This window comes from Ciona intestinalis, chromosome 2 (genome assembly GCF_000224145.3).
Source record: "Ciona intestinalis chromosome 2, KH, whole genome shotgun sequence".
Lineage (NCBI taxonomy): Eukaryota > Metazoa > Chordata > Ascidiacea > Phlebobranchia > Cionidae > Ciona > Ciona intestinalis.
Genome location: NC_020167.2, coordinates 3,474,943 through 3,501,222, shown reverse-complemented (window position 1 = coordinate 3,501,222; position 26,280 = coordinate 3,474,943). Strand labels below are relative to the sequence as shown.

General features: G+C 36.9%; 1 protein-coding gene across 1 annotated transcript; it reads right to left on the bottom strand.

The window, feature by feature from the left end:
- Positions 1 to 1,543: 1,543 nt before the first annotated feature.
- On the bottom strand, positions 1,544 to 26,274 carry LOC100182359 (protocadherin-16-like). The gene is made up of 45 exons (XM_018817770.2): positions 26,115 to 26,274; positions 25,575 to 25,814; positions 24,668 to 24,798; positions 24,061 to 24,264; positions 22,464 to 22,561; positions 22,161 to 22,310; positions 21,638 to 21,797; positions 20,933 to 21,191; positions 20,229 to 20,423; positions 19,716 to 19,861; positions 19,573 to 19,644; positions 19,033 to 19,133; positions 18,576 to 18,747; positions 18,176 to 18,316; positions 17,770 to 17,943; positions 17,177 to 17,450; positions 16,524 to 16,627; positions 16,054 to 16,189; positions 15,436 to 15,570; positions 14,717 to 14,953; positions 13,982 to 14,219; positions 13,383 to 13,639; positions 13,064 to 13,208; positions 12,451 to 12,626; positions 12,275 to 12,372; positions 11,821 to 11,972; positions 11,346 to 11,523; positions 10,718 to 10,852; positions 10,165 to 10,436; positions 9,650 to 9,830; positions 9,121 to 9,268; positions 8,842 to 8,963; positions 8,444 to 8,592; positions 7,792 to 7,959; positions 7,458 to 7,590; positions 6,949 to 7,077; positions 6,233 to 6,388; positions 5,697 to 5,893; positions 5,303 to 5,498; positions 4,944 to 5,154; positions 4,479 to 4,602; positions 4,021 to 4,222; positions 3,679 to 3,769; positions 3,065 to 3,294; positions 1,544 to 2,770 (listed from the first exon to the last, which is right to left on the bottom strand). Exons 3-45 carry the CDS (start codon positions 24,701 to 24,703, stop codon positions 1,763 to 1,765), a joined length of 7,890 nt encoding a protein of 2,629 aa, XP_018673315.1. The 5' UTR covers positions 24,704 to 24,798; positions 25,575 to 25,814; positions 26,115 to 26,274; the 3' UTR covers positions 1,544 to 1,762.
- Positions 26,275 to 26,280: the final 6 nt, after the last annotated feature.

Below are 26,280 nucleotides of genomic sequence, written 5' to 3'. Positions count from 1 at the left end.
TAAGAACTACATTGTCTAGACCACAAAGGTTTTAAAAGTGTGGGTTGCCTAGTCAATAAGTTTAAGTTGCACAACTTTTCTTTAAATGCTTACTAAATTTTACAACTATTTTTACTCATTATTATTTTTGCTTGTAAAAAGGTCTATATAAAAAGTATATATACTATATATATATATTTATTTTATAAGATTAGAACTTATTTATTGGCTGCCACCTGCCACTCTGCAGCAAAATGTATAATGTAAACTGCAATAAAGCAGACTGAAGTAACATAAGAGGAAAGAACATGGGATTAGTGTTCTTCCTACCAGTTTCAAAGAAAACATATTTCGTTCTGATTACTTCATAGAAAATGAATCTGCAGATATGTATACTGGGGAAGGTATAAAAGTTAAGGAAAATTTTAATAAAACCTTATGTTTAGCAATTCATTGATAAATAAACACTCTTTTATGTAAGTTGAACACATTTTGTTACCGCGCCTGCCTTTAACCCAAGGGTTATGGGTTCAAAGCTCGTCGCTGCTACCATTTTAAGCGTATGTGTCCTTGGAAAAGACACTTTAAAGAAATTGCTCCAACTCAGTGGCCACTATTAGGTTGTGTAAATTGTCACCCATACAGACACAGTATAGAAAAAAAAATTATATACCCACTATGTTACATACGTGAAAACTCGCAAGATGGCACTATGTTTTAATGTGTATAAACATAACGTTGGTGTTATAACGACTGTCGTTTTTCGGCCAGGAGAGGATAAAGCATTCAAGTCTGGGAACTAGTGAAGAATCCTCTTGTTAACTACTAACCACTAACTCTTAACTACTAACCTTCTATAACCCCTAACTACCAACCTCTAACACTTTCGACTAAACGTACCTGAGCATTATTCACTAGTGACCTATAAAGAATCACAGTACAACAAATGCTCAAGACACCGTAACGAGGGTGGGCCAATACCAACTCGTTTTACTTCCACGCAGGCAAAAGCGTCTACTGCTGTTTGCATAGTTACGCACTGAAATCCATGTGCGCTGTAGCATGACGCCTTTTTCGTGTTGTGTTTTTTAGGGGTACATTTCAGTTTCAACAAAAGGGGGATATATGCTCCATATACAAAATCCTAAGATATTAGCTCCACATAATACGCTGTTCATGGGTTGCTGAAACGATAAATCCTAAACGGGGTGACGAAACAAACTGTTTATTGGTATTTTAGAAAAACTGCAATTAATATAGTCTGTGGGGAAAGGCGAGACACCTTTTAGCACATAACATCCAAATATCCTGATCATGTTCAAACAATTAACAATGGTCTACAGCAGTCGTGAGGATACGGTTTATAATTCTTTGAACGTTCTTTTGTTTACTACCAAGTGGGACGAGAAAATAGAATGAAAAGGTGTCCCATCTCGCCCCACCTTTCCTTACCTAAAAAAAACAGTACTGTTGTAAGTAAATTCGTATATTTATTATACGGCATACGCAGTGAGATTATGAGACGAACAAACTCACAGTTAAATAAATATGTTTGAAGCAGAACTTTGCGAACGGCGTTACGCTTTATAAATGTATACCTTTTCATGTAGATGTCTACAAAAACTTTGGTTTTTATACTTTGGTTCATTGGAAAGGCATTTAATTAAACTCATAAGCGAATTTACGCTTAAATTAATAGCAAGCAAGGTACAGGAAATATGTATACGAAGACAGATTTGGTACGTGTTAACATGGGCGGAAATAGAATGACTCGCTTTACGAGTTATACGTGCAAAATCCTTTCGGGTCTTTCGCTGCTTAAATTTGTTTCGTCCGATTTTGACCGAGTGACTTTGACACCAAAAGATGGTGTGATAACATTGGTGTACGGCGATGGAGTGTGTGTGGTGATAGGGGTAAGAGAAGGGGAGACACTGGGTGACATGGCAGGGGATGTAAAGCTGGACTCGTGACTGATTGGTGAACGGGGTAATGAGGTAAGAGAGAGACCTCTGTTGTAGGAGGAAGCGTACGGGAGCGTGCTTGATCTAGAGTTAACGGATGCGTCACTGTGTTGGGTGCGGTGCGATACGCCGCTACCGACGCTGCCCGGGGGTCGAGTTGCCATCACGTATGAGTATGAAGGTGGTACTGCTGTTGGGGTGCGGGGACTGCTTGTGTTGGAAGGGTGACTCGGTGGATAGATTGGGCTAGGTCGGGCGTAAACGTTTTTCGCGGAGACTGGGCTCATGTCAAATGAGTTAGCATTAGATAAAGGTACTGGGGCTGCGATTTCCGTCCCTTGATGAGGTACTGCGGTTAGCAGGGGAGGTGGACGACCGGATCGTTCAGATATAATGGACGAAGCTGTGCTACGTCTGCTTCCAATACTACTGGATCCGGACTGCTGCTTACCCCTTTGCTGTAGGGCAGCAGCATGTCGTATAGCGTTCGATTCCTCGCGTAATCGTGCGATTTCGGAGAAAACGCTGCTTAGGGGTTGATAGTCTGGTCTCCAGTCGCCGGGGTTCGGAAACGGCGGAGAAGTTTGCGCTGGACTTTCTTTTAAAACCCCAAGCGAGGCGTGTAGCACTGCGCGACGGTGACGGTCGTCCAAATTGAAGTTGGCGGGAGGTGGGGGCTCGGCACCGCGTATAGGTGGCATGGTGACCAGGACGTCTTCGCCACCGCCTTCCTCCCCGAACTCGTGGATGCTTTCGACGCTCTGTGGACGATTTACTTCTTTCGACAGAGGAGCGGTTGGTGTGTCGGTGGAAGATCGATCGATGTCCTGGAAGTGGGGAAATTTAAAAATAAGAACCAGGGATGATATTTTTGGCTATCGACTAAACAAGTCGGTGTTTTTTCACGTTTATTCGGTCGACTAATTTTCCGTGTATTACATATTATAGAAGTCAGTCTGTCAAAGTCTACCAACTAAATTTTAGTTGGGCGACTATAAAATGAAAAAAACAAATTTAGGCGGCGACTAGTTTAGTCGATAACCGAGAATGCCATTCCAGATGAATGAAAGGAGTTTGCTAATTGTACACGACAAAAAACTTAGCAGGGTCACAGTCCTTACCTGTTGTATCCCTGAATCCGGAACTCGATCTTTTCTATCGTGGATGAGGGAAGCGGAAGATGACTGCTGTCCTGATGATGGGGATGTAGAATTTATACGAAGAACCTCTTCGTCCTCAGCTGATCCGTCATTTCCGGTATGAGTGGGCTCATGCAGCTGCGTCACACGATGACGTAACATCCGGCTCGCGATGCCATTCGTGATTTTTGCAGGTTTTCCAAAGGCACTCGCTGGAGAATATTAAAATTAGTACTATAGGTTTTTAGTTTTTTGAAACTTTGTTGGTACCTTTAAAACACGTTTAAGCATCTTCTATCTATATATAGTAGGGTGGGGGGAGATAGGACACCTTTTTATTCTATTTTCTCGTCCCATTTGGTAAAAAAAAACAAAGAACAATCAAAGAATTATAAAACCGTATCTTCACAACTCCCATAAACCGGTGTTGATTAAATCACGATCAAGATATTTGGATTCTATTTGGTAAAGGTGTCCTTCCCCACCCTACTATACTTTTTGATTTTTCGTTGATACACCCCTTTTAGGTAATGATACGCGGATAATATACGTTTATGCAGAGTATGGGAGACTGGAGTAAAACGAATGCAACTCACATGAGTTATCGTGATTGGCAGCAGCGGTTGCATGTTTGTTACGGTGACCCACAACTCCGCTAGTGGTAGCGACATTCGCAAGCGTTTTAAGCTGTGAAAAAGAAACAAGTTTAAAATAATAAAAATGAAAACGAAAATTTACATTTTTATTATTACTAACAATTAAACTTTTATTATAGTATTGTACAATGAGATTTTTTGTGGCATTTTAATAAAACTAATTCGAATTAAAAATGACAGTTTAAACTATTTTGAATTTATTCAATCCATCATTTGGGTAAACACGTTCCTGAGTGTACAACGATTTTGCACCTTTTTTGTAAAATATCCTTTTAATTTTACCTGGTAATCTCCGGAAGAACCATTGCCTATCGTTTTCACCCCATTCCTATGCACACCGTTCATTGGTTTACCCCGTGTTTGGGTGGCGCTAGTGGGCGAAGTATCGTGTGGGGAGGAAACATCGTAAAAACTTTTGGCGTCACTTTCAGCTGGGCTGCGGCTGGGTGTCTTCGAGGTTGCGGTGTCAGCTTTATTTCGCTCTCTGTGAAATACAGTAGTTGTTTTTCAATGGCGACAAGAACATTAAAAAACATGAAAAAAATTTGCGACACGATTTTTTTTTAAAACATTACACCGATTTCAGGTTTCAGTATCTGCATTATTTTTTTCCCGATATCTATACGTAATTTCCGATATCTATACGTTTAAGCAATATGCCGTTACAAAACTGCTATTTAACCTCAAGCAAAGCAAATAAAGTAACTTGTAAAGTAAAAAGTAAACTATACTGATCCTACCTGTAAGCTCTCTTGTTGTAGCAATGCTTGCCCAGCAATATAAGAACTATCACACATGCTATGCCAGCTATTACACCGAACACGATGGACAACACTTGAGCCTCAGGTGGTATAATAGGGGTGCCTAGGTAATAAATAAAACAATGAATAATGCGGTTAGATGTCTCTCTGTTGGGTACCAGTTCGAGAACTGACGCTTTCACCATTGTAGGTGTATGTGTGCTTGGACAAGACAATTGCTTCAACCCGGTAACCCCGTACTGGTAGTCGAAATTGTCAGACATACGAGGAAAGAAACGAACAAAAAACAATCGGCTTACAAAGTACATGGTAACTCGTTAGCACCCGTGTTATAACGACTGTCGTTGACCCAACACTCCAGGACATAAGTTACATTAATTTATTTATATTATCCAACTAAAATGGATAAAACAGTAAGCAATTATAAATTGAGTTGAAATGTACCTGTTATTTCTACAGTTACGTGAGTGATGGTCTTCCGATGGGTGGATCGAGCTGACACTCTTAATATTTTTGCGTTGCCATTGACAACTGCTTCAGACAAACGTATCACACCTGATGTAGCATTGATGACGTAACCGTGTCCTGTGGACGAATCTTCCAGAAAATACCTGACGTCACCATCAGCACCTACGTCATCATCTGTAGCGTTGACCTAGGCGATATAGTGACGTCATTATAACAAAACATACGCTTTTAAGCTCTTATTCCAAAAAAAACAATAAAATACCAAAATATTAGCCGACAGTCGTGTACATACATAACTATTATAATACAAACGGCAAATCTAGCCTTTTACTTACTTGGCCTACCACATATCTCTCCGGTGACCCGTATGGTACCTGGAACCGGTACCCCATGACGTCATCAATATTAAACACGGGGGCATACTCGTCCACAGCTTCGACTTCTATAGACACCGGTATCATCACTGAGTCGCCAGCTTCGTCGGTCGCAGTTACGTAGAAGAAATATTGACTGCAAACCTCGAAGTCAAGACTGAAATGAAAAAAAATAAAAGATGTCGTTACAATTTAAGCAGTAATTCGATAAACAAGTATTCATTTCATTATTTCTACGTTTTATATAGCGGGAGTAATGCAGAAAATTTCAATTTTTGACAAAAATTGTTTTATGAAACATTTATCTCATTGTGGGTAAAATAACATATCCCGATAATAAGTCCCATTCACTCACTCTTGAGTTGCGTACACTTCCCCGGTGTCAGGGTTAACACGGAAAATATCGCGGTTCCCCACGCATGACGAAGCACTCGAGCGTGCCCTTCCGCTTGTGACGTTGTAGATCACGTGACCGAACCGACCGCCATCTTTATCGTCGGCCACGAGAATAAATATGGTGGTGTTTGCTCGTGTATTCTCCTCCACTTTGACCTGAGAAATTGACAAAATATTTTGCTTGGACATAAAAATAATATTCTTTAGCTTTTTTCAACAGAAATAACGAAATATTTGGAATTGCCCTTATGGTCAAAACGTTTTTAACACGGAAGAAATTCAAAACAATGGTAAGGTTATTAAAGTTTACGGTAAACACGCGATTCGAAAGACGTGTATTTCTTTAAACCATTTTTTTAACATCCTAACAAATTTGGCAAGCAATTTATCACTATTTTAATACTGTTATGAATTATTAAATTTATTAAAAAAATTAGGATTCATTAAATTAATAAATTAAGATTTTATTAAACTAATTATAAACCCACGACAAACCTGTTTAAACAGAATGGTGAACTTTGGAGCGTATTCGTTGACGTCATCAATGTCCACTGTGACGCCGACAATGGAGGACTTAGCGAGCAACGAGTTACGATCATCCCATACTTGCACAGTGAGTTCGTAATGGGATTGGATTTCGTAGTCGACGTACTGTCGTGAAACGTATAGCGGTATTGTTAATACACAAAAAACTGAACAAAATAATTTCAGTAATGTATAACAGTACTGTGGGTTAAGACGAATAATGCTAGCACTAAATATGTCATATTTTTTTATCCTGTTTTTAACAATCAACAACGCTTCTTCAGAGTCGTGAGCATACGGTTATACACTTACGTAAATAGTCTTTGTTTATTACAAACCATGACAACGGAATAGATTACAAACACGAACAGTCTTACCCCAACCTACTATGTTTAATATTTTTTCACCATAGTCACAGGATAGCATTTAACTACAACAAACTACCTTAGAATTTTAATATAAACAGTGGGGTAAGATGGGACAGCCTTTAATACTATTTCTCGTCCCATTTGGTAGTAAACAAAAAAACATTCTAAGAATTATAAAACCGTGTTGTCACAACTCCCATATATCCGTGTTAATTGTTTAAAACGCGATCAGGATATTTGGATATTATGTGCTAAATGTTTCCCGTCTTCCCCCACCCCACCCTACTATATATTTCTATTTCAATGAAGTCAACCTACCTTAGCGACCAACATTGCGCAATCTCCAGTTGGTGGATCGCAATCACTGAGTTCAAATGCATTGTCGTCATTTCCGGCGATGATTTTGAATTTGAAATCAGAATTCAGGTCGTCTTCCTCGGCGTAAAGCTACAATGATCATGTTTGAATAGTTAAATACAGAACTGTTCTGTTAAAAGCTAAAGAAATATTGGGAAAACTTATGTTTAACGTTGCTGTGGACAAAACGTCGATTTAGCTGAAGCTGTTTATTTAAATAAAGGACTGACGACACCATTCAGGCGAAACATATCTTTTATAATACAATTGATCGGACTTTTGCATGTTGCATTTGTAACATCAGATCTCTACACTAAAGATGTTTTGAAACAACAGAAGTATAGACCATACGAAATATCGTACTAAATGCGGTGCAACACGTATATGTTACCACGCGTACTGTACAATTGATACAAAGATCTTATCTCGGTACATTTGAATATTTTATAGGTTATACAACTCATTCTCACCTGTAGTACTGGCTTAGGAGGTCCTGGAGCCTCTCCGATTCTGTTCTCTGCCACTCTGCCATAGTATGATGTCTTGTTGAACCTCGGGCGATTGTCGTTCACATCACGAACGTTGATAACCACTGTGGCGTTGCTGGATGTAAAAATTAAGGGTAAATTACACAAAAATGCATATCAATCGCAATACTTAACTTATGCCGAAGCAGATGTTATAAGTATAAACAAAATGTTATCAGTTTTGCAAAAAAAATCTAGCGCCTCCCACGTTGCTTAGAAAAATGCATTTAAATCAGTATCCATTAAACAATAATACAGTAAAATACGGAGGCAGTACCTGCTGAGACTCGGTGTTCCCTGGTCTATTGCAGCAACAATGAGAAAGTACCGGTCGGTGGTTTCCCGATCCAGATCCCCGGCCACGCATAATTCGCCGAGGGTTTGTTTCCCAGGACCGTTCAGAGTGCGAATTTTAAAAGCGCCACCAGTGTTTCCAGAAATGATTCTACAAGTTATAACTTGGTTTACCAATCATTATGCATGGAACAGAGTTCGGAAACATTTCAAATGTATAGGTATCAGATATTTTAATTAAATATTGGAGTCACGAAAGAAATACAAAAAAAGTATGCAATAGTTTTATGTTCTGTAAATAATGTTCACATGATCTACCAAGGCATATGATATAGTAGGGCGGGGAAGATGGGACAAATTTTGGTTTTATTTTCTCGTCCTTTTTGGTAGTAATAAAATTCAAAGAAATAAAAAACCGTATCCTCAAGACTCTCATATGCTGTTATTAATCGTTTAAAATACGGTTGGTATATTTAGATATTAAATTTGTGCCGTCTTTCCCCAGCCAACTATACAGGAGTTAATCTTAAGTTTTGCACTCCGTATAGACCCAGTCGTCCGCAAAACAATGCAAGCCCTGCATAACAATATGACCAATTTTACGTTACAGTTTAATGGTCGCTTTACCCACTAACCTGTACATAATGACGTTGTTGTCACGTGAATAATCCGCGTCAGTTGCAGTGACGTTAATGATAGAGAAGTCACGTGATGCGGATTCGCTCACCGACGCTTCGTATTGAGATCGACTGAAAGTTGGGGGGTTGTTGTTCACGTCGGTTATCTGTAACAATTGAGATGTTTGTGACGTAATAAGCGATGACGTGGACAAATTCGTGACGCTGGATAAGTGACGTCACGCATGCACCGGTTGTTTAATGACGTTATTAAAATAACGTCATAAATAATCAAAAAAAATCAAGAAAACATAAATAATCAAGAGTCATAAACCAACAAAAAATGACGCTATAAACAATCAAACAAATGACGTCATAAACCAACAAAAATTGACGTCATAAACCAACCAACCAACCTGTACGCGAACCGACACCGATTGTACGCGAGGTGGGACACCATGGTCAAAAGCTTCAATTTCTAAGTTAAACACGGAAGATTGAGGGTTCAGCGCTTCCGATTTATTTGTTGTTATTTCTCCTGTGGAAAACAACAAGTATCAGACAAATAGTATGCTAAAATTCCTAAACTCTATGTTGGGAGTTAGTTACATTCATTCATACATTTATGTATACATGCACAAATATGTTTTATATAAACAACAACTTCGGAAGATATATTTGCATTAAAAGTTAACCTGTATCAGGGTCTATCACGAATATAGGTTTGTTGGGAAGTACGTTGTCAAGTCGGTAAGTTATTCGACCGTTTTCACCAGAATCCAAGTCAGTGGCTTCCACAGTTATCACGTGACTGTGAGGTGGAGACAACTCGGGCAGCAAAGTCTGAAAGTTTTGAAACCGATGATAATTTTTAAAAAATAAATAATTTAAACTGTAGAAATTCAAAAAAACGATTACAAAATTGGGAATGCCTTGTTTTAAACGTTACGTGATTTATCGAAATTTCAGATACACTGTGTATAGTAGGGTGGGGGAGATGGGACACTGTTTCGTTCTACTTTCTAGTTCCATTTAGTAGTAAACAAAGAATATTTAAAGAATTATAAAACCTTATCCTTATGCCTCCCATAGACCGCTGCTAATTGTTTAAAACACGATCAGGATATTCGAATATTATTTGCTAAAGGTGTTCCGTCCTCTCCCACCCTACTATATCTTTATATTTAAGTTAATGCGAATGAATTATGACGTCATCCGACTCACGTGGTACGATTGTTGGCGGAAGACAGGGGAGTTGTCGTTGACGTCAGTCACCACCACATACAGCTCTTCACTGACGTTGTGTGTGACGTTGAGCCCTACGTCACTAGCTTGAACAGTTATACTGAAGTTTTCGATGATTTCAAAGTCGAGAGCTTTGTTGAGGTATATCTTGCCGTCGTTTCTATAAATAAAAGTAAAAAATATTCACCAACAAAGTAACATATATCTTAACTCGTAAGCTGGCACCGTCGTTTTCCAGCCACGCGCGAATAAAGCAAGTTATATTCTATTAAATACATAGATACATTGAAGTAATATTTATCGTCTGTAGGGTGTAACGGTCACGCCTTTTATCCAAAACATTATTTCTTTCTTTTTATCAATAAGCGTGTTTTAACATCTGTTGTTTTACCATTACTGCCTGTTTTTCGCTTTTTATCAACTCTCTTGTTCTTCGTTATCGTGACCGAAGAGACAAAATAAATTTTATTTATTCATTCATTCCAAATCTTTACCTGTCAATGCTAAAGTGAGATCCCGGGTTGCCGCCTCTCGGAAAAGAGAAACTAATGATAGGCGACGCGTCTCTATCATTGGCAGTGACCGTAGTTATGTGGCTGCCCACTGCCGTGTCCTCACTGACGAGTAGTGGACCACTCGGTACGTTCAGTGTAGGACTGTGGTCGTTTATGTCAACGACTTGAATAGAAACAGTGCATGAGCCAGTGCGACGAACTGTGTCCCCCTGGTCCATGGCATTGACATGTAATATGTAATGCTCGTGAACCTGTGGAATGTGTTTTACAATTAGGTTTACGATTTTTATAATTCTTGCTGTAAACTTGCACGGAAGTTGTGGGACTATGTAATTATACTAAGCAAGCTTTATAATTAAAATATAATTGTTCAAACATTTAATCTGGCCAAAAAAGGATTTAACTTGTGTGAGGAAAAACAAAAATCGATTTTTTTAAAGTGGGTCGACATAATTATCGCTAGTAAGAATAGAAACTTGACAGTTAGCATACATATATATAAATACCCCATATTCAGAACTATAACACTCACCTCTCTATCAAGTTTGAGTCTCGTCTTAAGGTATCCAGTCACTGGTTCAAGTTCAAACGAATTATCCAAGTTTCCAGAACTTATAAAGTATCTCACCCAACCGTTGTTCTCCGAGTCTGCATCTGTTGCTAATACCTGTAGTATGCAATTTGCATTAATGCTTTTTTTGTTTATTTACAAATAAATGAAATTAATAATGAACTATAATGTTACTCAAAAAATATGAAATTTAAGTGCTTAAAAACTGATTAATATTGAGATATAAATAATGTTACTCAGTTACTGCATGCGAAAATAAAAACAGCAATGTTCAAAGTTAAAAATAGATTTTCTTAAAGTAAAGTATGCCTAGGTGAATGTATGGTTTATAGAAGAAACAAAACTTGAACGTAGAAGGGTGGGGTAAGATGAAACGTGTGTTCATTCTGTTTGCCCTATTTGGTGGTAAACAAAGAACATTTACAAAATTATCTAACCTAAGGCCGATGACTCTAAAAGAGAACTGTTTAAAATACGATCAGAAATTTTGGGGCTTACGGATCCCATATTGCCACACAGTACTACATGTAAATGTAAAGTCATGCCAAATGTTAACAACAACAACAACAACAACAACACATAAATTTACCGGCATAACAAATATTCCTGGTTGTTGGTCTTCCCACACTCGTATGGAGTAAATATCTTGTGTGAATCGCGGCGAGTTGTCGTTTTCATCTTGTAGTTGGATATAGACGGTCGCATAACCATGTATGGCTGAAAAAAGACCCCCGCCCGCCACTGAAGCGGATACTATGAGACGAATGCTGTGAAAATGAAGTTAAGTTTAAAAGTAGCAGTTTATAAGAAAAAAGAAATGTGCATAGAGGTAAAAATAGTCAATAATTTGAACAAAGATGGAAAGTTTGGGATGATAGGCTAGTCGTTGGAAAAAAATGTGAAAACATAATTTTTGTAAGGTAATATTGAAATGGTGTATGCCAATAGGCAAAAGCCGATTCCAACAAAATATTGTCTAATGTTTGGAACTTCAAGCAAACTTTCTAAATAAGAAACAATAAATACATTTCACAAAAAAAGAAAAAAGGTTCCCTTGTTCCTACTTTGGTTCAGTTTCGAAATCGAGTAAATTTGGTTTGTTGACTCTGATTTCTCCATCTTGTGACATCACAAAGGCATTATCCTCGTTGCCAGAATGGAGGTCGTATATGATGGTGTGACCACCAGATGTCGCACCACGCAATGCTGCGCGAACCTGTAGATATTTATGATTTTAAAATGATGAATCATATTCTAAACAAAAAGTTATTGAAATACTGCTAAACTGTCTCCACGATTATCAAACCAATTTAAAAATAAAAAACAGGTGTTTAAAGTTTAGAATGTGGAAAACGAAATAGAAAAGTTATGAGTACTAGTATCTGCATTCTCGGCTAAATAGTTGCTTAGGAAAATTGATAATTCTGCATAAAAACCAAACAAGTTTGTTTTGGTAAACTGCTTATAAGTGGCTGTTTACAATTGCAAACAAAAAGCAAGCATAAAGTAATAACCTACCGCTGTGACCCGGTGACCTTTCTGTACAGTCTCTGACATAGAGACTTCATAAGACATTTCATCAAATTCAAGAAACGCAAAATTGATTGGCTCCCCAACTGTTGAAAAAGCAGGTATAAATATCATTCCAACCTCAAAATATTATGCCTTATATTTATATTATGTATTATATTTACTTATAGTTATCTGTACAACAGCAGAAGTTTGTAAAGGTCGAACTCCACCATCAGATGCGATCACCATCAAAGAGGATTGTGCGGGGAAGTTGGATGGGATCGATTCTCGCATCCGGATGTTGCCGTGAACACGATCAATCTCGAACAGCGTCTGATTCGCTGAGCTGTTTCCAAATCTTGAATAACAAGGTTTATAATCTAGTATATTTACAAAACAATGTTAAAGTATATTTCTACACATGTTTAATGCAATTAAAATATAGAAAATAGTAAGATGTGATAATATTAGCACATAAACTCCATATTTCATGATCATTTTTTAAAAAGTTACGAGCGCTTTTTGAAAGTAGTCAGGATGCGTCTATGTATTTTTGTAAATATTCTTTGTTTACTACTGAATGGGAACGGAAATAAGAATAAAACTTGACCTCTGCTACCCCACCCTACTATGGGTTGTACAAATTATCAGCACTACATAATAAAAGTCCCCCACAAATTAACATAATTTGTAACTTGTAACTGACAAAAACACCCGTGTTATAACGACTGGTTTTCGGCCATGCATGAATAAAGCAAGTTACATTCAACTACGCACCTGTATTCAACTACGCACCTGTATGTAACTTCACCATACAATCCACTGTCTGCATCAGTTGCTCTTACACGAGCCACCTCCATACCAGGTGATATTGAACGTGATATATTCACAAGTATTAAGCTCTCATCAAATACTGGTGGATTGTCATTCACATCAGTAACTGTGAAAATAATAAGTTACTATACTAACCTTGCTTTTATGGGGTATTTTATTTTTATGCACATAAAAATAAAATTGAAACCATAAATGAGCAAAATTACGTAACTAAGATCCATTTTATGCAACTGTACAGAAAGCCTCAGTTTAATAAAATAATATTTTAAAACAATCTTACCCGTTATTGTCACAGGTACCATGCTTGACCTCGGCCCGTATGGAGCGGCATCAACAGCTGTCACAAAAAAGTTATAACTCCCTTTTACTTCCCTGTCCAGTGTGGTGGAAGTGGTCAATACACCAGTCATTGTATCCACTGAGAACTGGCCACTCAAAACATTTGATTCTGTAGCTGTTGTTGAAATGAAGTAACTCACTTCACCGTTTAACCCGATGTCGGCATCAGTGGCTCGAACTGTGAGAACGTATTGCCCCCTGAAAATAAAAGAATAGTTTCAAGAACACATTTTTGGCAAGAGTTTTACGTCTAAATTATCAATTCATGTTTTTCGTACATGAAAGTGTAAATAAAACAGTTTATACAACAAATTTCAGGAAATTACAAAATTAATAAACCTATAATAAGATTTTGTTTTTGCATTTTTATTAGTAAAGGTGTCAAAAAACAGCTTTAAGCAATAAATTTCAGTGCTTGAAAAATTAAAAAATTGGTAAAGATATATGTTTTGTTTTTATGATTTTATAATGTTTTGTTTTTATGATTTTTACACACTTTTTTTAATCGTTTAACCTTTAAAAGTAATTAGGTTTACATACTTGGTAAGTCCTTCCTCAACCTGCCCACTGTATGCTGTTTCAGTAAACTGGGGATCATTATCATTCCAATCTAAAACTGTGATATCAATCAGGCCCGAGGCGGAACGAACTGGTTCTCCATTGTCACTGGCAACCACTTGTAACTGGTATGAACTGGTTGATTCCCGATCCAACCGCCGTGTGATTGACAGCTCACCGGACGAAGGGTTTAATGAGAAGTCACCACCAATGTTTCCACCTGGTAAAAATATAGCGAGGGTTTCGTATATCTTTTGGACACGGTAGTTTTTAAAATTTCACAGTTGTGCTTAGCAAAAGCGTGATTTTGGAAATAAAAATTTAAAAAAATAATAACTTTTAAAAGTAATAATTTAAAAATAATGATTTTTGAAAGTGAAAATTTAAAGAACAACTACATTTGCCCTATAACTTTACAGAGCTAATTGAAAAAAAAAACAAAAAACATTCATAGTAATATTTTGTTACTTCCGACACAAGGCATAACGTAAATAATATTTCGGCGGTATGAATGGATAAAAGTAACTTGCTTTATCCTCCCATCCCCGGTAAACAACAGCCATTAAACACGGGGTGCTGTTTCATACACTTCCTGCCAGCTTACGAGTTACCACGAATGTTATTTTGTGGAAAACTTTTTTTTTTTTCATATTCACCAAAAAATTATTTACAATCATACTAATACTGATACACAGTAACCACACAATGGATAATCACCTGATATAGAGTAAGTAACCCTTCCATTATCACCAGCATCATCATCAGATGCAGCGATGGTATGAACAACCTGTGGTCCGTCCATGTGTTCGGGGATCTCTAACCTCGCCAGCAGTGGCGGCTGTCTAGTTCCATCAAGTGGTGAGAATTGGGGCGTGTTGTCGTTAATGTCAATTAAGGTAACGACCACAGTACACCAGTCATATAACACAGGAAAAGAATTGTCTTGCGCAAACACTGTGGAAAGGTGGATGGTTGAGTTTAAATTTCAAAATAAGGCTAACTTGGTGCTATTATATAAGTATTGAATAGATAAAACTTATTTTGTCTCTTGAATGAATGAATAAATTGTCTCTGAGTTTGTGATAACAGGAAAGTTTACAAAATTGAGAAGATCGGTAGTAACGGTAAAACAACAGTTGTTAAAACACGGTTATGAAAAAAAAAAAAAATGTTTTGGATTAAAATGTGACTGTTTCACCTAACAAACAATGGAATGTAAAAAAAACAACAATTAATTAAACAATATTAAAAAATCAGAATGAAAACAGCATTAAATATTCATCATAAAATTAAGGTTGTTGTAATGGCATAAAAAATATTAAATCAAATGTGCATTTTAGCATTTAGCGCATGGTACTTAGATTTCAATTGTACATTGTTATTATAATAGCAACCTATGAATAGTTAATTCCAAAATTATACAGTAAAGAATGAACCTGTAAGTCTGTAGCTGGATTTGTTTTCTCTGTCAAGTTCCATGGTAAGCGTAATCACACCATTAGTTGGATCAATTAGAAATGCTTCAGTTTCTGAACTTGGTTGTAATTCATAAGTTACGATGCCATTCTCACCTGTACAATGAGGTTTGCTATAAGACAATTGGTAAGAGGATGGCAAGTTAAAATGGTTAAGAACTTGAGATACAATGTAATTATTTCTATTTTGGTATTAGATATAATAGGGTGGGGGTAGATAGGACACCTTTTCATTCTATTTTCCCTCTCTTTGATAGTAAACAAAGAATATTCAAAGAATTATAAGACCGTATTCTCACGACAGCCATGGACCACTGGTTATTGTTTATAAACCACTATCAGGATATTTAGATAATATGTGCTAAACGTGCCCTGTCTTCCCCCACACTACTATGCATGTTAAAATGTTTCATTTTCTTTTAACTGTACTCTTATGAGAAATGAGGGCACTCTGTTTCCCCCCTAGGTCCCATGTCCTATGGTTACTATGGAATATTATAGAACTCTGCTTTGGCCACTTGGCTAAAAAATAAGGGCTACAACAAAACCTCAACAAATAAATCAGCAGTTCCCACCAACCTGAGTCTTCATCTAGCGCTGTAACCCTGGTAACGATGGTACCGATACTTTGACCTTCAATAACCTCAGCTTCGTAAGTTTCACGCTCAAAATGGGGAGCAATGTCATTCACATCTGTCACGTGAATCGTGAACATCTAGTGAACAAATGTCATTTACATGAGTAGAAGATACGTGATATTAAAAGTGGTTTATTATTTCTGAAGCAATATGTTTAAAATGGAAAAACAAAATTATTTCAAAGTTTAGATACTTATGTATTTATAAAATTTAAACTAACTTAAAGTAAACCCAAACTTACTTTATATTAGCTACCCAAATATGCAGGTCATTTAAGTTGCGGAGAAATATATTTTTTAAAAATGTAGTTTTTAAAAAATTATGCCTTAGATAAATTGCATTGACAAAAATGGATTACAAAATGGGCTTCAAAACGTTTTGTATTGTTAATCCCCAAAGTATGTTATATACCTGGTATGTTGTTTGTGGTTGTGGGGCAAGATCTGATGCTGAGACATTGATGAAATGAGTTTTGCTTCTTTCGTAGTCAAGTTGTTTTGCCACAGTCAACACACCTAAGATTAAACCATTAAACTTGTTTTTCTTTATTTCCGAAGAAATAAGAGGAAAAGCAAAATCCAGAAATTGTTCAGTGCTATGGCTTAGTGTTTAGAGCCTTTGCCTCAAGACTAAAATCTTACATATGTGGTAACTCGTAAGCAGGCACTAGGCTAATGAAACATAACAATGTATTTCAACAAACTCAAAAGCGGCCACTAGGTGAATAAAGTAGAACACCTGCATTATCAGACTTTACCCAGAAAAAAGAAGATAAATAAGTTACATTGATTAATAATTCAAACCTGAATGAAATATTTTATATCATTTTATGATGAACAAATATAACATGGTTGAAATCAATTGAATATAAAATTATTAAAACATCTGGGATATAACAAAGAGTTAGTGATTGTAAAATCAAAATCTGAATTTTCCTATTTTATTTCAAATGCCCAAGTTTCTATGGAAGGATATGATAATCCTAGGATTTAAGGCATAGATTTAAACTGCGCATTTGACATTTAATAATTGTGTCCATTGTGTCAGCTTTAACTGAAACTTACCTGTGTTTGGATCAACATGGAAATAAGACATCTCTTCTATTGATCTTCCTATATCGGATGTTACGGATACAATAGAATATACGACTCTTCCGTTAGTCCCTGCATCTGCGTCCTCCGCTGAGATCTGAGAGATTGGGAATCCAACGGGTTCGTCCTCGGCTACAAACGTCACATGACGACCGATGAAACGAGGAGCATTGTCGTTCACATCACGGACGATCACGTGAGCGGACGCGCTCGAGAAAAGTGGAGAAGTCAGTGAGCCATCAGTTACCTTGAAAAAAATAGGAATTAGGTCAAAAAGAGTTCAAAAATATGAGCCATTTCTGCTTAACGAAAAAGGTCTTATGTGCTAAAACACATTTATTACTTATTTAATTTGCGTGGTGGGGCAGTGACAGGGGCTATAGGATGGGTGACTTTTGTGTATAATAAAAAATTTTTAAATAAAATAAAAGTTATATAATTTTTAAAAAATAAACTAATAAAAAAACATTTTTTTTAGAGTGGTACAACAATAACTGGAAGGTCTCTAATTAAAAATGAAAATTCGGGTTTAAAATGTAATTTTTCTGTCAAATCGATTGACTTACGTTGACCACAAGGATGTACTGATCCACATCCTCTCGATCGATCCCTGCATCCACGATGAGTTCTCCCGTCTCTCTGTTCATCCTGAAGACTGATGATGGAGATTGACTGACCAGTGTGAAAGTGAGTTGACCATTGATACCAGAGTCATGGTCTGTGGCATGGAATCTATACACCTGGAAGAGATTGGAATTAAAGATAAGTACAGGTAGTGCATTTTTGTGTGTATTTTATTTTTAACTGCACATTGCACAATTTTTTTTATATAAACATAAACACAATGCTGTTAGTGCAAATGCAAGATTAAATAAAAACTTTATTTACTTTACGAGTTGATATTACCGAATTGCCAAACTAACTTTTTTAACTTTAATTTTACTAAAAGTTGTTTTTAAGTTGATTCTGTACCTCCTTTCCTATTCGTGTGTTCTCCTCAACTCCAAAGATCATTGATCCGGAGGCAAATTGAGGTGTGTGATCATTTACATCACGGAGGTTGATCTGAGCAGAGAGGATCTTTGTGACATCATTGGATTCTTTCTTTTCCACCTGAGGATTAGGAAATATAGATAATCTTTAAGTATTTTATTGCATTTTTAATTTAAAAAATAAATAATAAACAGTGAAAATTAAACAACAAAAACATATTTTAATTTTTTTTAAATGTTTATTGAAAACTGTCTAACTATAAAAGTTTTATTATTAGATCATTGGTCAACTTTTCCTTTTTAATTTTAATTGACTATTACCTATAAGTACATTAAATTAACTATAGAGAAAACTAGAAGTGACCAATATAAAAGCATACCTGAAAAAGGTATTGTGGTCTGGCCTCAAAGTCTAACCTCTGCAGCAACATCACTTCTCCTGTGGTTTTATTTACATGAAAGACACTTCCATCGTTGCTGCTTACTATTTCATATTGTGGAAATGTGGTGACTGACCGACGCTGTCTCTGATTGGAAGCAGTTGAACCAAATCTAGGTTTGCATGTAAAAAAATTACAAACAAAACAGAATTGCATCTCTTAATAAGTGACTTAACTCTCAAATGACTGTTAGAAAAAAATATACTAAAGGAATGAATAAATGTAACTTGCTTTATTCTTGCAAGTCCAGAAATCAACAGTCGGTGTATCATGGGTGTTCATACACATTGTACCAGCTTACGAATTACCATGTATGTTACTTTTGGGGTGATAATATATTACAAAAAAGAAAGAAATTGTTTTTTATAGAAGTACTGTATGCGTGGTTAATACTTACGTTCCAAGAATAGACCCCGGGTTGGAACTTTCAATCGGACAAAATACAAATTTGTTTTGGTCGAATTCAGCAGGATTGTCACTCGATGTTCTCACGCGAATCTGTGGCAATGTACTTTAAATTAATATGCTTAACAGTAAGAGTAAATATAAACAAAAATTAGCCTGTTGTTCTTAGAACTTATTATTTTCGTGCCATTTTCTGTGTCTGGCGTGGCACAGTTGCTTAGCACGCATGACTCTAACTCATAGCTTAGAGTTCAAGGCTTGTCGCTACTACAGTTTAGGGCGTTTTAGCCAAGACACTTAACGGCATTGCTTACATTCAGTGGCCAGTAACATTTGTCAGCCATGCCCATACAATATATATGCCGGCCACGCGAGCATATTCAAATTCTATTAATACCTTTTGTACATGTGGTTTATCAAACTAAATCAAATATGTCTTCTAACTATAAATTTTCCCATTAGTTTTTTTTAACAATGAAAATCAAAACAGTAAAAGAAATTAGGTGCAAATAGAGGAGGGATTGTTTTATACCTGCAAAATCGCTGATTCATGGCGTGAGGGAGATCCTTGATCTTGTGCATTTACATGGACAGTGTACAAGCCCTGTGTATTCATAATGGTCATTGTGACATCACAGGTAGAAGTAAATATGCTTTATTATCATCACAACTTACTGTCAAAAGTGCAGTGTTGACCATAATGCTACCAGTGTTGCCGTCAATACGAAACATCTGGTTATCTTGTGATGTCATAGTGTAGGATACTTGACCGTTCAAATTACTGTCTTTATCAGCTGCTTTTAAACTAGCAACCCATGAACCTGAATGAAGGAATGAAATTACAATATTGTGATTAGGATTCTAACATAAACTCACATTAAAGCAAAACAATCTAAGCGGGTTAAGTGTAATTTACTGTGTTGTTTTATCACACTTTATACTAAGCATCTGCCCACACAATAAACTTCAAATAGCACTATTGTAATAAAACAAACATATCTGAAAAAATGGCACTTATGTATACACATTCAGTTGAAGAATTCAATCACTTAACAAAACTTAAGTTACCAGAATCGAACAAAAAAAGCAAGCTTTAGAGGACAACTAAGTTGGGGTGATATACCAACTCTGAGTTAAATTTTCAATGAATAACAGTAAACACCTATGTAACATACAAAGCTTATTTACCTATTTCAGAATCTACAGAAACAACAGCCAGGTGTTCTGATGATGTCATCAGGAATTGTGGCGAATTATCATTGATGTCATTTACAGTGATGCGCAACATACTTTCAGCCAAGTGTTTCCCATCACTGGCTTGAACAAGTAGGGAATGTTCTTTTATGATATCATGATCAAGTGGCACCAACGTAGTAACTACACCTGAGTATGGAATAGTGTTATTTGTGAACATCCATATTTAAAAATAATCATAAGAAACTTTAACAGAATGAATGAATGAACCTTACTTTATCTTTGCGTGGCCTGATATACATAAAACACGAGTGTATTGTTTCATACACTTCGTGCCTGTTTATGAGTTACCATGTATGTTACTTTGTGGTGATCATATTTTTTGAAGTTTATCATTTTTTATGTGGCTGATAATTTGGATAACCCATTAACCTCTGGGTTGGAGCAACTCATGTTAAGAGTCTTGCCCAAGGACACATACGCCGGCAATGGTAGCAGCGACGAGCCTAAAACCCATTACCTATGGGTTAGAGGCACGCGCGCTAACCACTTCGTCACTGAGCCGAACAGACATATTTTTTCCTGGATGCTGGACTTAGGAAGGATATTTTTATTTAGATAAACAACATTAAAGTGTTTTTATACAGTTTCTGATCTGACGCATTCATGTTCTGCATTAGAGTTTAGGAAACTATCACCTGTTGCTCGGTTTATGGAGAATTTATTGGAATCAACAGCAAACGTATAAAACACATCATCATTGGCATCTACGTCAGTTGCTGATACTATTCCAACTTCTGAACCACCCGCCAAATTTTCCTCAATACTGAACTTGTAAGTTTGTTTGGTGAAAATAGGTGAGTTGTCGTTCACGTCGGTTACGTCGATTGTGACGTCAGCATTCACATAGCATGAATCGGCAAAAATTGAGACGGAGGGAAAACCAGTGGCAGTCACCTGGATGTATAGTTGTAGAAAAAATAAAAATATTATTGTAGTTTTTACCGAGTTACCAATTATGTAACTTTGTGGGTGATTGTTATATTTTTTCTGTATGGCTGACAATCTGAATAACCAATGAGGGACCACTACGCTAAGGGAATTGCCCTTAAGTGTTTGACACATACGCCCACAATGGTAGCATTGTTGAGTCTTGAACCATAAATCTCTGGTCTACTAACGAGAGCTGTAACCATTGTACCACACCACCAAATAAATACAATGATGTTTTAGTTTAAATAAAAACTGTTTAAAAACTCAATATTAAACATAGAACCAGAACAAAATCCAATTTTGTTTTTATAAAAAAAATCATAATGGTCAAAAGTGTTCATTTATAATTCAATGCAAAATGATATAAATAACCATATACATAAATGTAGGCTATATTTTAGTATTTTCACCTTGAACGTGTAGAAGTCCTGTGTTTCATGGTCCAGTGGTTTGTTCAAGTAGAGTGATCCATTGGAAAAGATGGAGAAGATGAAAGAAGAAGAGCTTGATTGGATGAAGTAAGCGATCTTAGCTGTGGAGTTGATGGTAGTGGCTTGTATGTTGCTGAAACTAAGGTGTAATAATGTTTAAATGAATGAATGTAACTTGCTTTAGCCACGTGTGGCCGGAAAACAACACTTGTTATAACATGGATGTCCTTTTTTATATACCTTGAGTCAGCTTACGAGTTACCATGCATGTAACCTTATAGGTAAGTGTTTTTATTTAGACAACCCATTAGTGACCACTAAGAAGAGGTAATTTCTGGGAAGTGTCTTTCTCAAGATCACATGCGCTTGGAACAGTAGCAGCTACGAGCCTTGAACCCGTAACTTCTGTGCATGCGCACTACCCACAAGACGAATTGTGAGCTACAAATATTGAATAAAAAAGGGGAAGCAGAATTTTATCATAAAAGAAGTATTTCTGTACCTCTTTGAAAGTGGGGTACTTTCGGCAACACTAAATCGAAATGCAGCTGGAAACACTGGGCAGTTAACATCAGGAGCTGTGGTGTGAATCAATAAGTTTGCTTGTGTCACTTGAGGGGGTTCCCCTTCATCATATGCTTCAATATTCAAACTGCATCAGCAAAAAGGGGGATTAGAAAACCTATTTATCCAATTTTAAATAAAGCTAAACTAAAATTTAACTAAAAAATGGTTTCAAAAAATTGCTTTAGAGTTCAACCAATAGTTTTTGTCCACACGTTTTGTTTTAAAATACAGTCAATACCTGTAGTCTGTTGTATGCTGTGGCAGTTCCCTTGATAATGTTATGACTCCCGTGTTTTCATCAACCATGAAGAAGTCAGACTGAAGTCGGTAGTTCACCTGGTCATAGGGTAGGTTGGGGTAAGATGGGACATGTTTTCACTCTCTTTTATTGTCCCATTTGGTAGTTAACAAAAAATTGTTACAGAAATATATAACCGTATCCTCGCAACTATAAAAGAGCGTTGTTAATTGTTCAAAACACGAACAGGATACTTGAATAGTATGTGCTAAAAAGTCCCATCTTCTCCCACCCTACTGTATATTAAAATAAAAGTTGTGTAAAACAAACTTCGAACAGTATGTGAATAAAACACGCCCATGTTATAACGTCTTACATTTATTCATTTTTTACTAAGCAGAGGATAAATAAATAAATGTAACTTGCTTTATCCTGGCGTGGCCGGAAAACGACAGTCGTTATATGCCCATAACGTAGCAGCGACGAGCCTTGAACTCATTACCCATGGGTTACCGACATGCGCGCTAACAACTGTGTCACAGGGTAGCCTAACATTTGTATGATAATACGATTTAATCTATTTAAGCCTCGAGATTTACGCTTGTGTGTTTTAGGATAATTATTATCGCAATACTGAGAAAGTCGTTTTATCAGGAAATCAATAAGATTACAACATAACGCGTAACGACGATAAGCGATTACTCGATAACGACGATGTTTAACGTAAGTGTTTTCACGATTAAGCCGTTACAAGGAACAATAAACGCCACGTACATACACAAACAAACAGTATATAAACTACGATGGAACATGAACATAAAATACGCATTTAACACGTCTTCGAATTACTGTTAAACCTAATTAATAAACATTGCGCGTAACATGAGGCGGAACCCGAGACTATACCTGGAGCATATGAACGGTAATTCAAAGACACCGATATTTGGAGTACGATCATGTGCCGGGATTTTTCTGAAAATCCGGATCTTTCAAGATTTACATAAATCTTTAAGGGTGCCGGTTATTGGAATTACGTTGCTTTGATGTCGATTGTCGCAATGTGAAAATCAACGACATCCGCAATAGCCTGGGAAAATTTATCTAAACAGCTCCCGAGATAAGCGCGTGTTCATTGTTTATTAATGGAGGTTATGAACGTCGATGTTTCGTAGATACACCGGTTTTCCGACCGGTTCTTGGAACCACCATATTTGCTTAGCAATTAAAAAAAAAACAAGCGGCTATTCCATATTTATGCACTTCTCTCACTGTAATTACCAAAATATTCTTTCTCCAAATAACGTATATATTAGGGTGGGGGAAGATGGGACACATTTCAAAACTTTCTCGTCCAATTTGGTAGTCAACAAAGAACATTCAAAGAATTATAAAACCGCATCCTCACGACTTCCATAGACCGTTGTTAATTGTTTAAAATACGATCAGGATAGTTGGATATTATGTGCTAAAGGTGTACCGTCTTCCGCACCCTACTATTTATACACAGAAGCAACCCCCCCCCCCACAAAAAATAGGCACAAAAGTCAAAGTATTTCGCCCAAAATATATAAATATACAAAATCCCAAATGTGTTTACCTGGCCGTTCCTGCCTTGGTCGTCGTCAACAGCAACCACAGAATGCACTTTGCCCCCAACCAATGTAGTGTAAGGTATTGTAACAGAACCAAGAGCGCCTTCCGTGCTCGACAGGAAATGTGGGGCGTTATCGTTGACGTCAGAGATTTCCACGGTTACCATGGCAAAGCCGAAAATAGGGGGTGTCCCGGATGACGCAATGACCTGGCAGTTTAAGAAGAATGATATCTAAACTTTGATATCAATTTTCGAGACTGGTTGAATGGTTATAGGCGAATTTAAATCATATGCTCCTGTTGTATATACAGGTGAAATTGTGAGAAAATATTGTTCAATGAAATAAACACACATTATTTAAGGGTCAATTTGTAAAAGTTGTTTTAAACGTTTGCGATTCATATAATAGTAATGGAAGAATATAAAATAGGTGCTTCTGTTGTAGCACACCAGGTGAAACTGTGAGAAATTATTGAACAATAAAATAAAGAGGCAATAATTAAAACAAATAGTTTATATACAATTATACAACATATGACTCTTTCTAATGACCGTAGGACTACTAAAAATACAATTAAAATAATCTAGTTGAACATTCAACCTTGTGTACCTGGAATGAGACTGTTGAAAACACTTCTCTGTCCATCTGTGACGTCACTATGACGTCACCATTAGAGCGTACAGCAAACCAACTGCTGCGAGGTGGATCGTGACGTATGAAGTACGTCACAGAACCGCCATCTAAAATAGAAGAAAAACAATTGTTTTAAAGTGTTTTTATAAAGAGTAGAAAAGTTGAATCTATGTAAAATGCTGTGTGCCAGAAAACTAGTTCCCAAAGAAATATAGCATTCTTGGTACCAAAAGCGGGAAATCTAAACTTGTAGTAATTTCAAATTCAAGTCCAGCAGTAACTATAACGTAGACAACAACGAGCGAAGGTGAATGTCAATTGGCTTTCTTGCGCGACTTGAAAGGGAGAGAATAGACGGGTCGATAATTAAAACTTATAGCTTTAAAACGAAGCTTTGATGTGTATTATTAGATGCTTTTGAATAGGCGGCGCCACTGTGAACGTTTCTCGAAGGAAGAATATAGCGGGTTACTTCATCAATTTAAACACACGGATTTATTTTAAAGTCAAACGTGATTTTATACTTCTAATAGTGCTTATGTTTTTACAATTTGTTTGGTGAATATTTTAGTCGATAAACCTAACTAATGGTTGCACTTGCGACATAAACATGCCGCTAGCCCAAAGTTTCTGGGTTCGATGCTTGGTGCTGCTATCGTTGCGAGCATCATGTGTGTCCTTAAGCAAAACACCAAGTTATGATTTGTCTAAATTATCAGCCAAAAACTTCACAAAATATAAGTACCCACAAAGTTTGAAACCTGGTAATTAAGCGGGCACGAGGACTTATATACATAACACCGACGTTATAATGACTATCGTTTACCCGCCACGAAGATGAAGAAGTTAAATTCATTTATTCAATTATTCAAAAACAACCGACCTTCAGCGGCAGCTGACACTCGGCCAAGTACGTCACTTATATCTGCATCTTCCGATGCTCTGAAGAGGTAGCGTGACTGAGTAAAGACTGCGCCTCCAGTTCCACTCCCATCCACAATGCTGATCACAACGGACGCATCAACATCCGAGGATAATCCTCCACCATCAACTGCAGTAACTTGGATCTCGTAGATTGAACCAACCCCTCTTCCAGTGAGTGGTTTGGCCACAGATACATGTCCTGTGGGAAGGGATTATAAGCTTAAACATATGGACATCGCGTATTGTAAACACTAGAAAAAAAAACAGGTAACAACACACTGAAAAAAAAAACAAGAAAAAACATAGGAATTTTTTAAGCCATTTATTTCATCGGATTTTAAGCCATTTATTTTAGGGTAATTGTATAACTAAATTTCTTTGATTGTGTACAATAAGGGTCTATGAATGAGATGCATTTTTGCTTCGAGTATGCATGTTTAAGACGGGTAAAACGATTCGACTGCCTCCCCCTAAAATAACTTGTTTTAATCTCACAAACCTGTATTTGCATCGACATCGAACAGGAGATCGTCATTTCCGGACGTCACTACGAAACTCACTCGACCGTAACCGTTCCCTGTGACATCATCATCGTCAGTAGCGCTGAGCTGCGTCACCGGCGTGCCAACGTCGTCGTTTCTGTCTACGTTGATGACGTAGGAAAC

Coding starts and splice junctions, on each gene's coding strand:
- LOC100182359 (XM_018817770.2), bottom strand. CDS start 24,703: ATGGACAGAGAAGTGTTTTCAACAGTCTCATTCCAG. Junction 10,853..11,345: donor CAGGAATATTTGTTATGCCG/GTAAATTTATGT, acceptor TGCATACTACAG/GTATTAGCAACAGATGCAGA. Junction 3,295..3,678: donor TGCCAATCACGATAACTCAT/GTGAGTTGCATT, acceptor AATATTCTCCAG/CGAGTGCCTTTGGAAAACCT.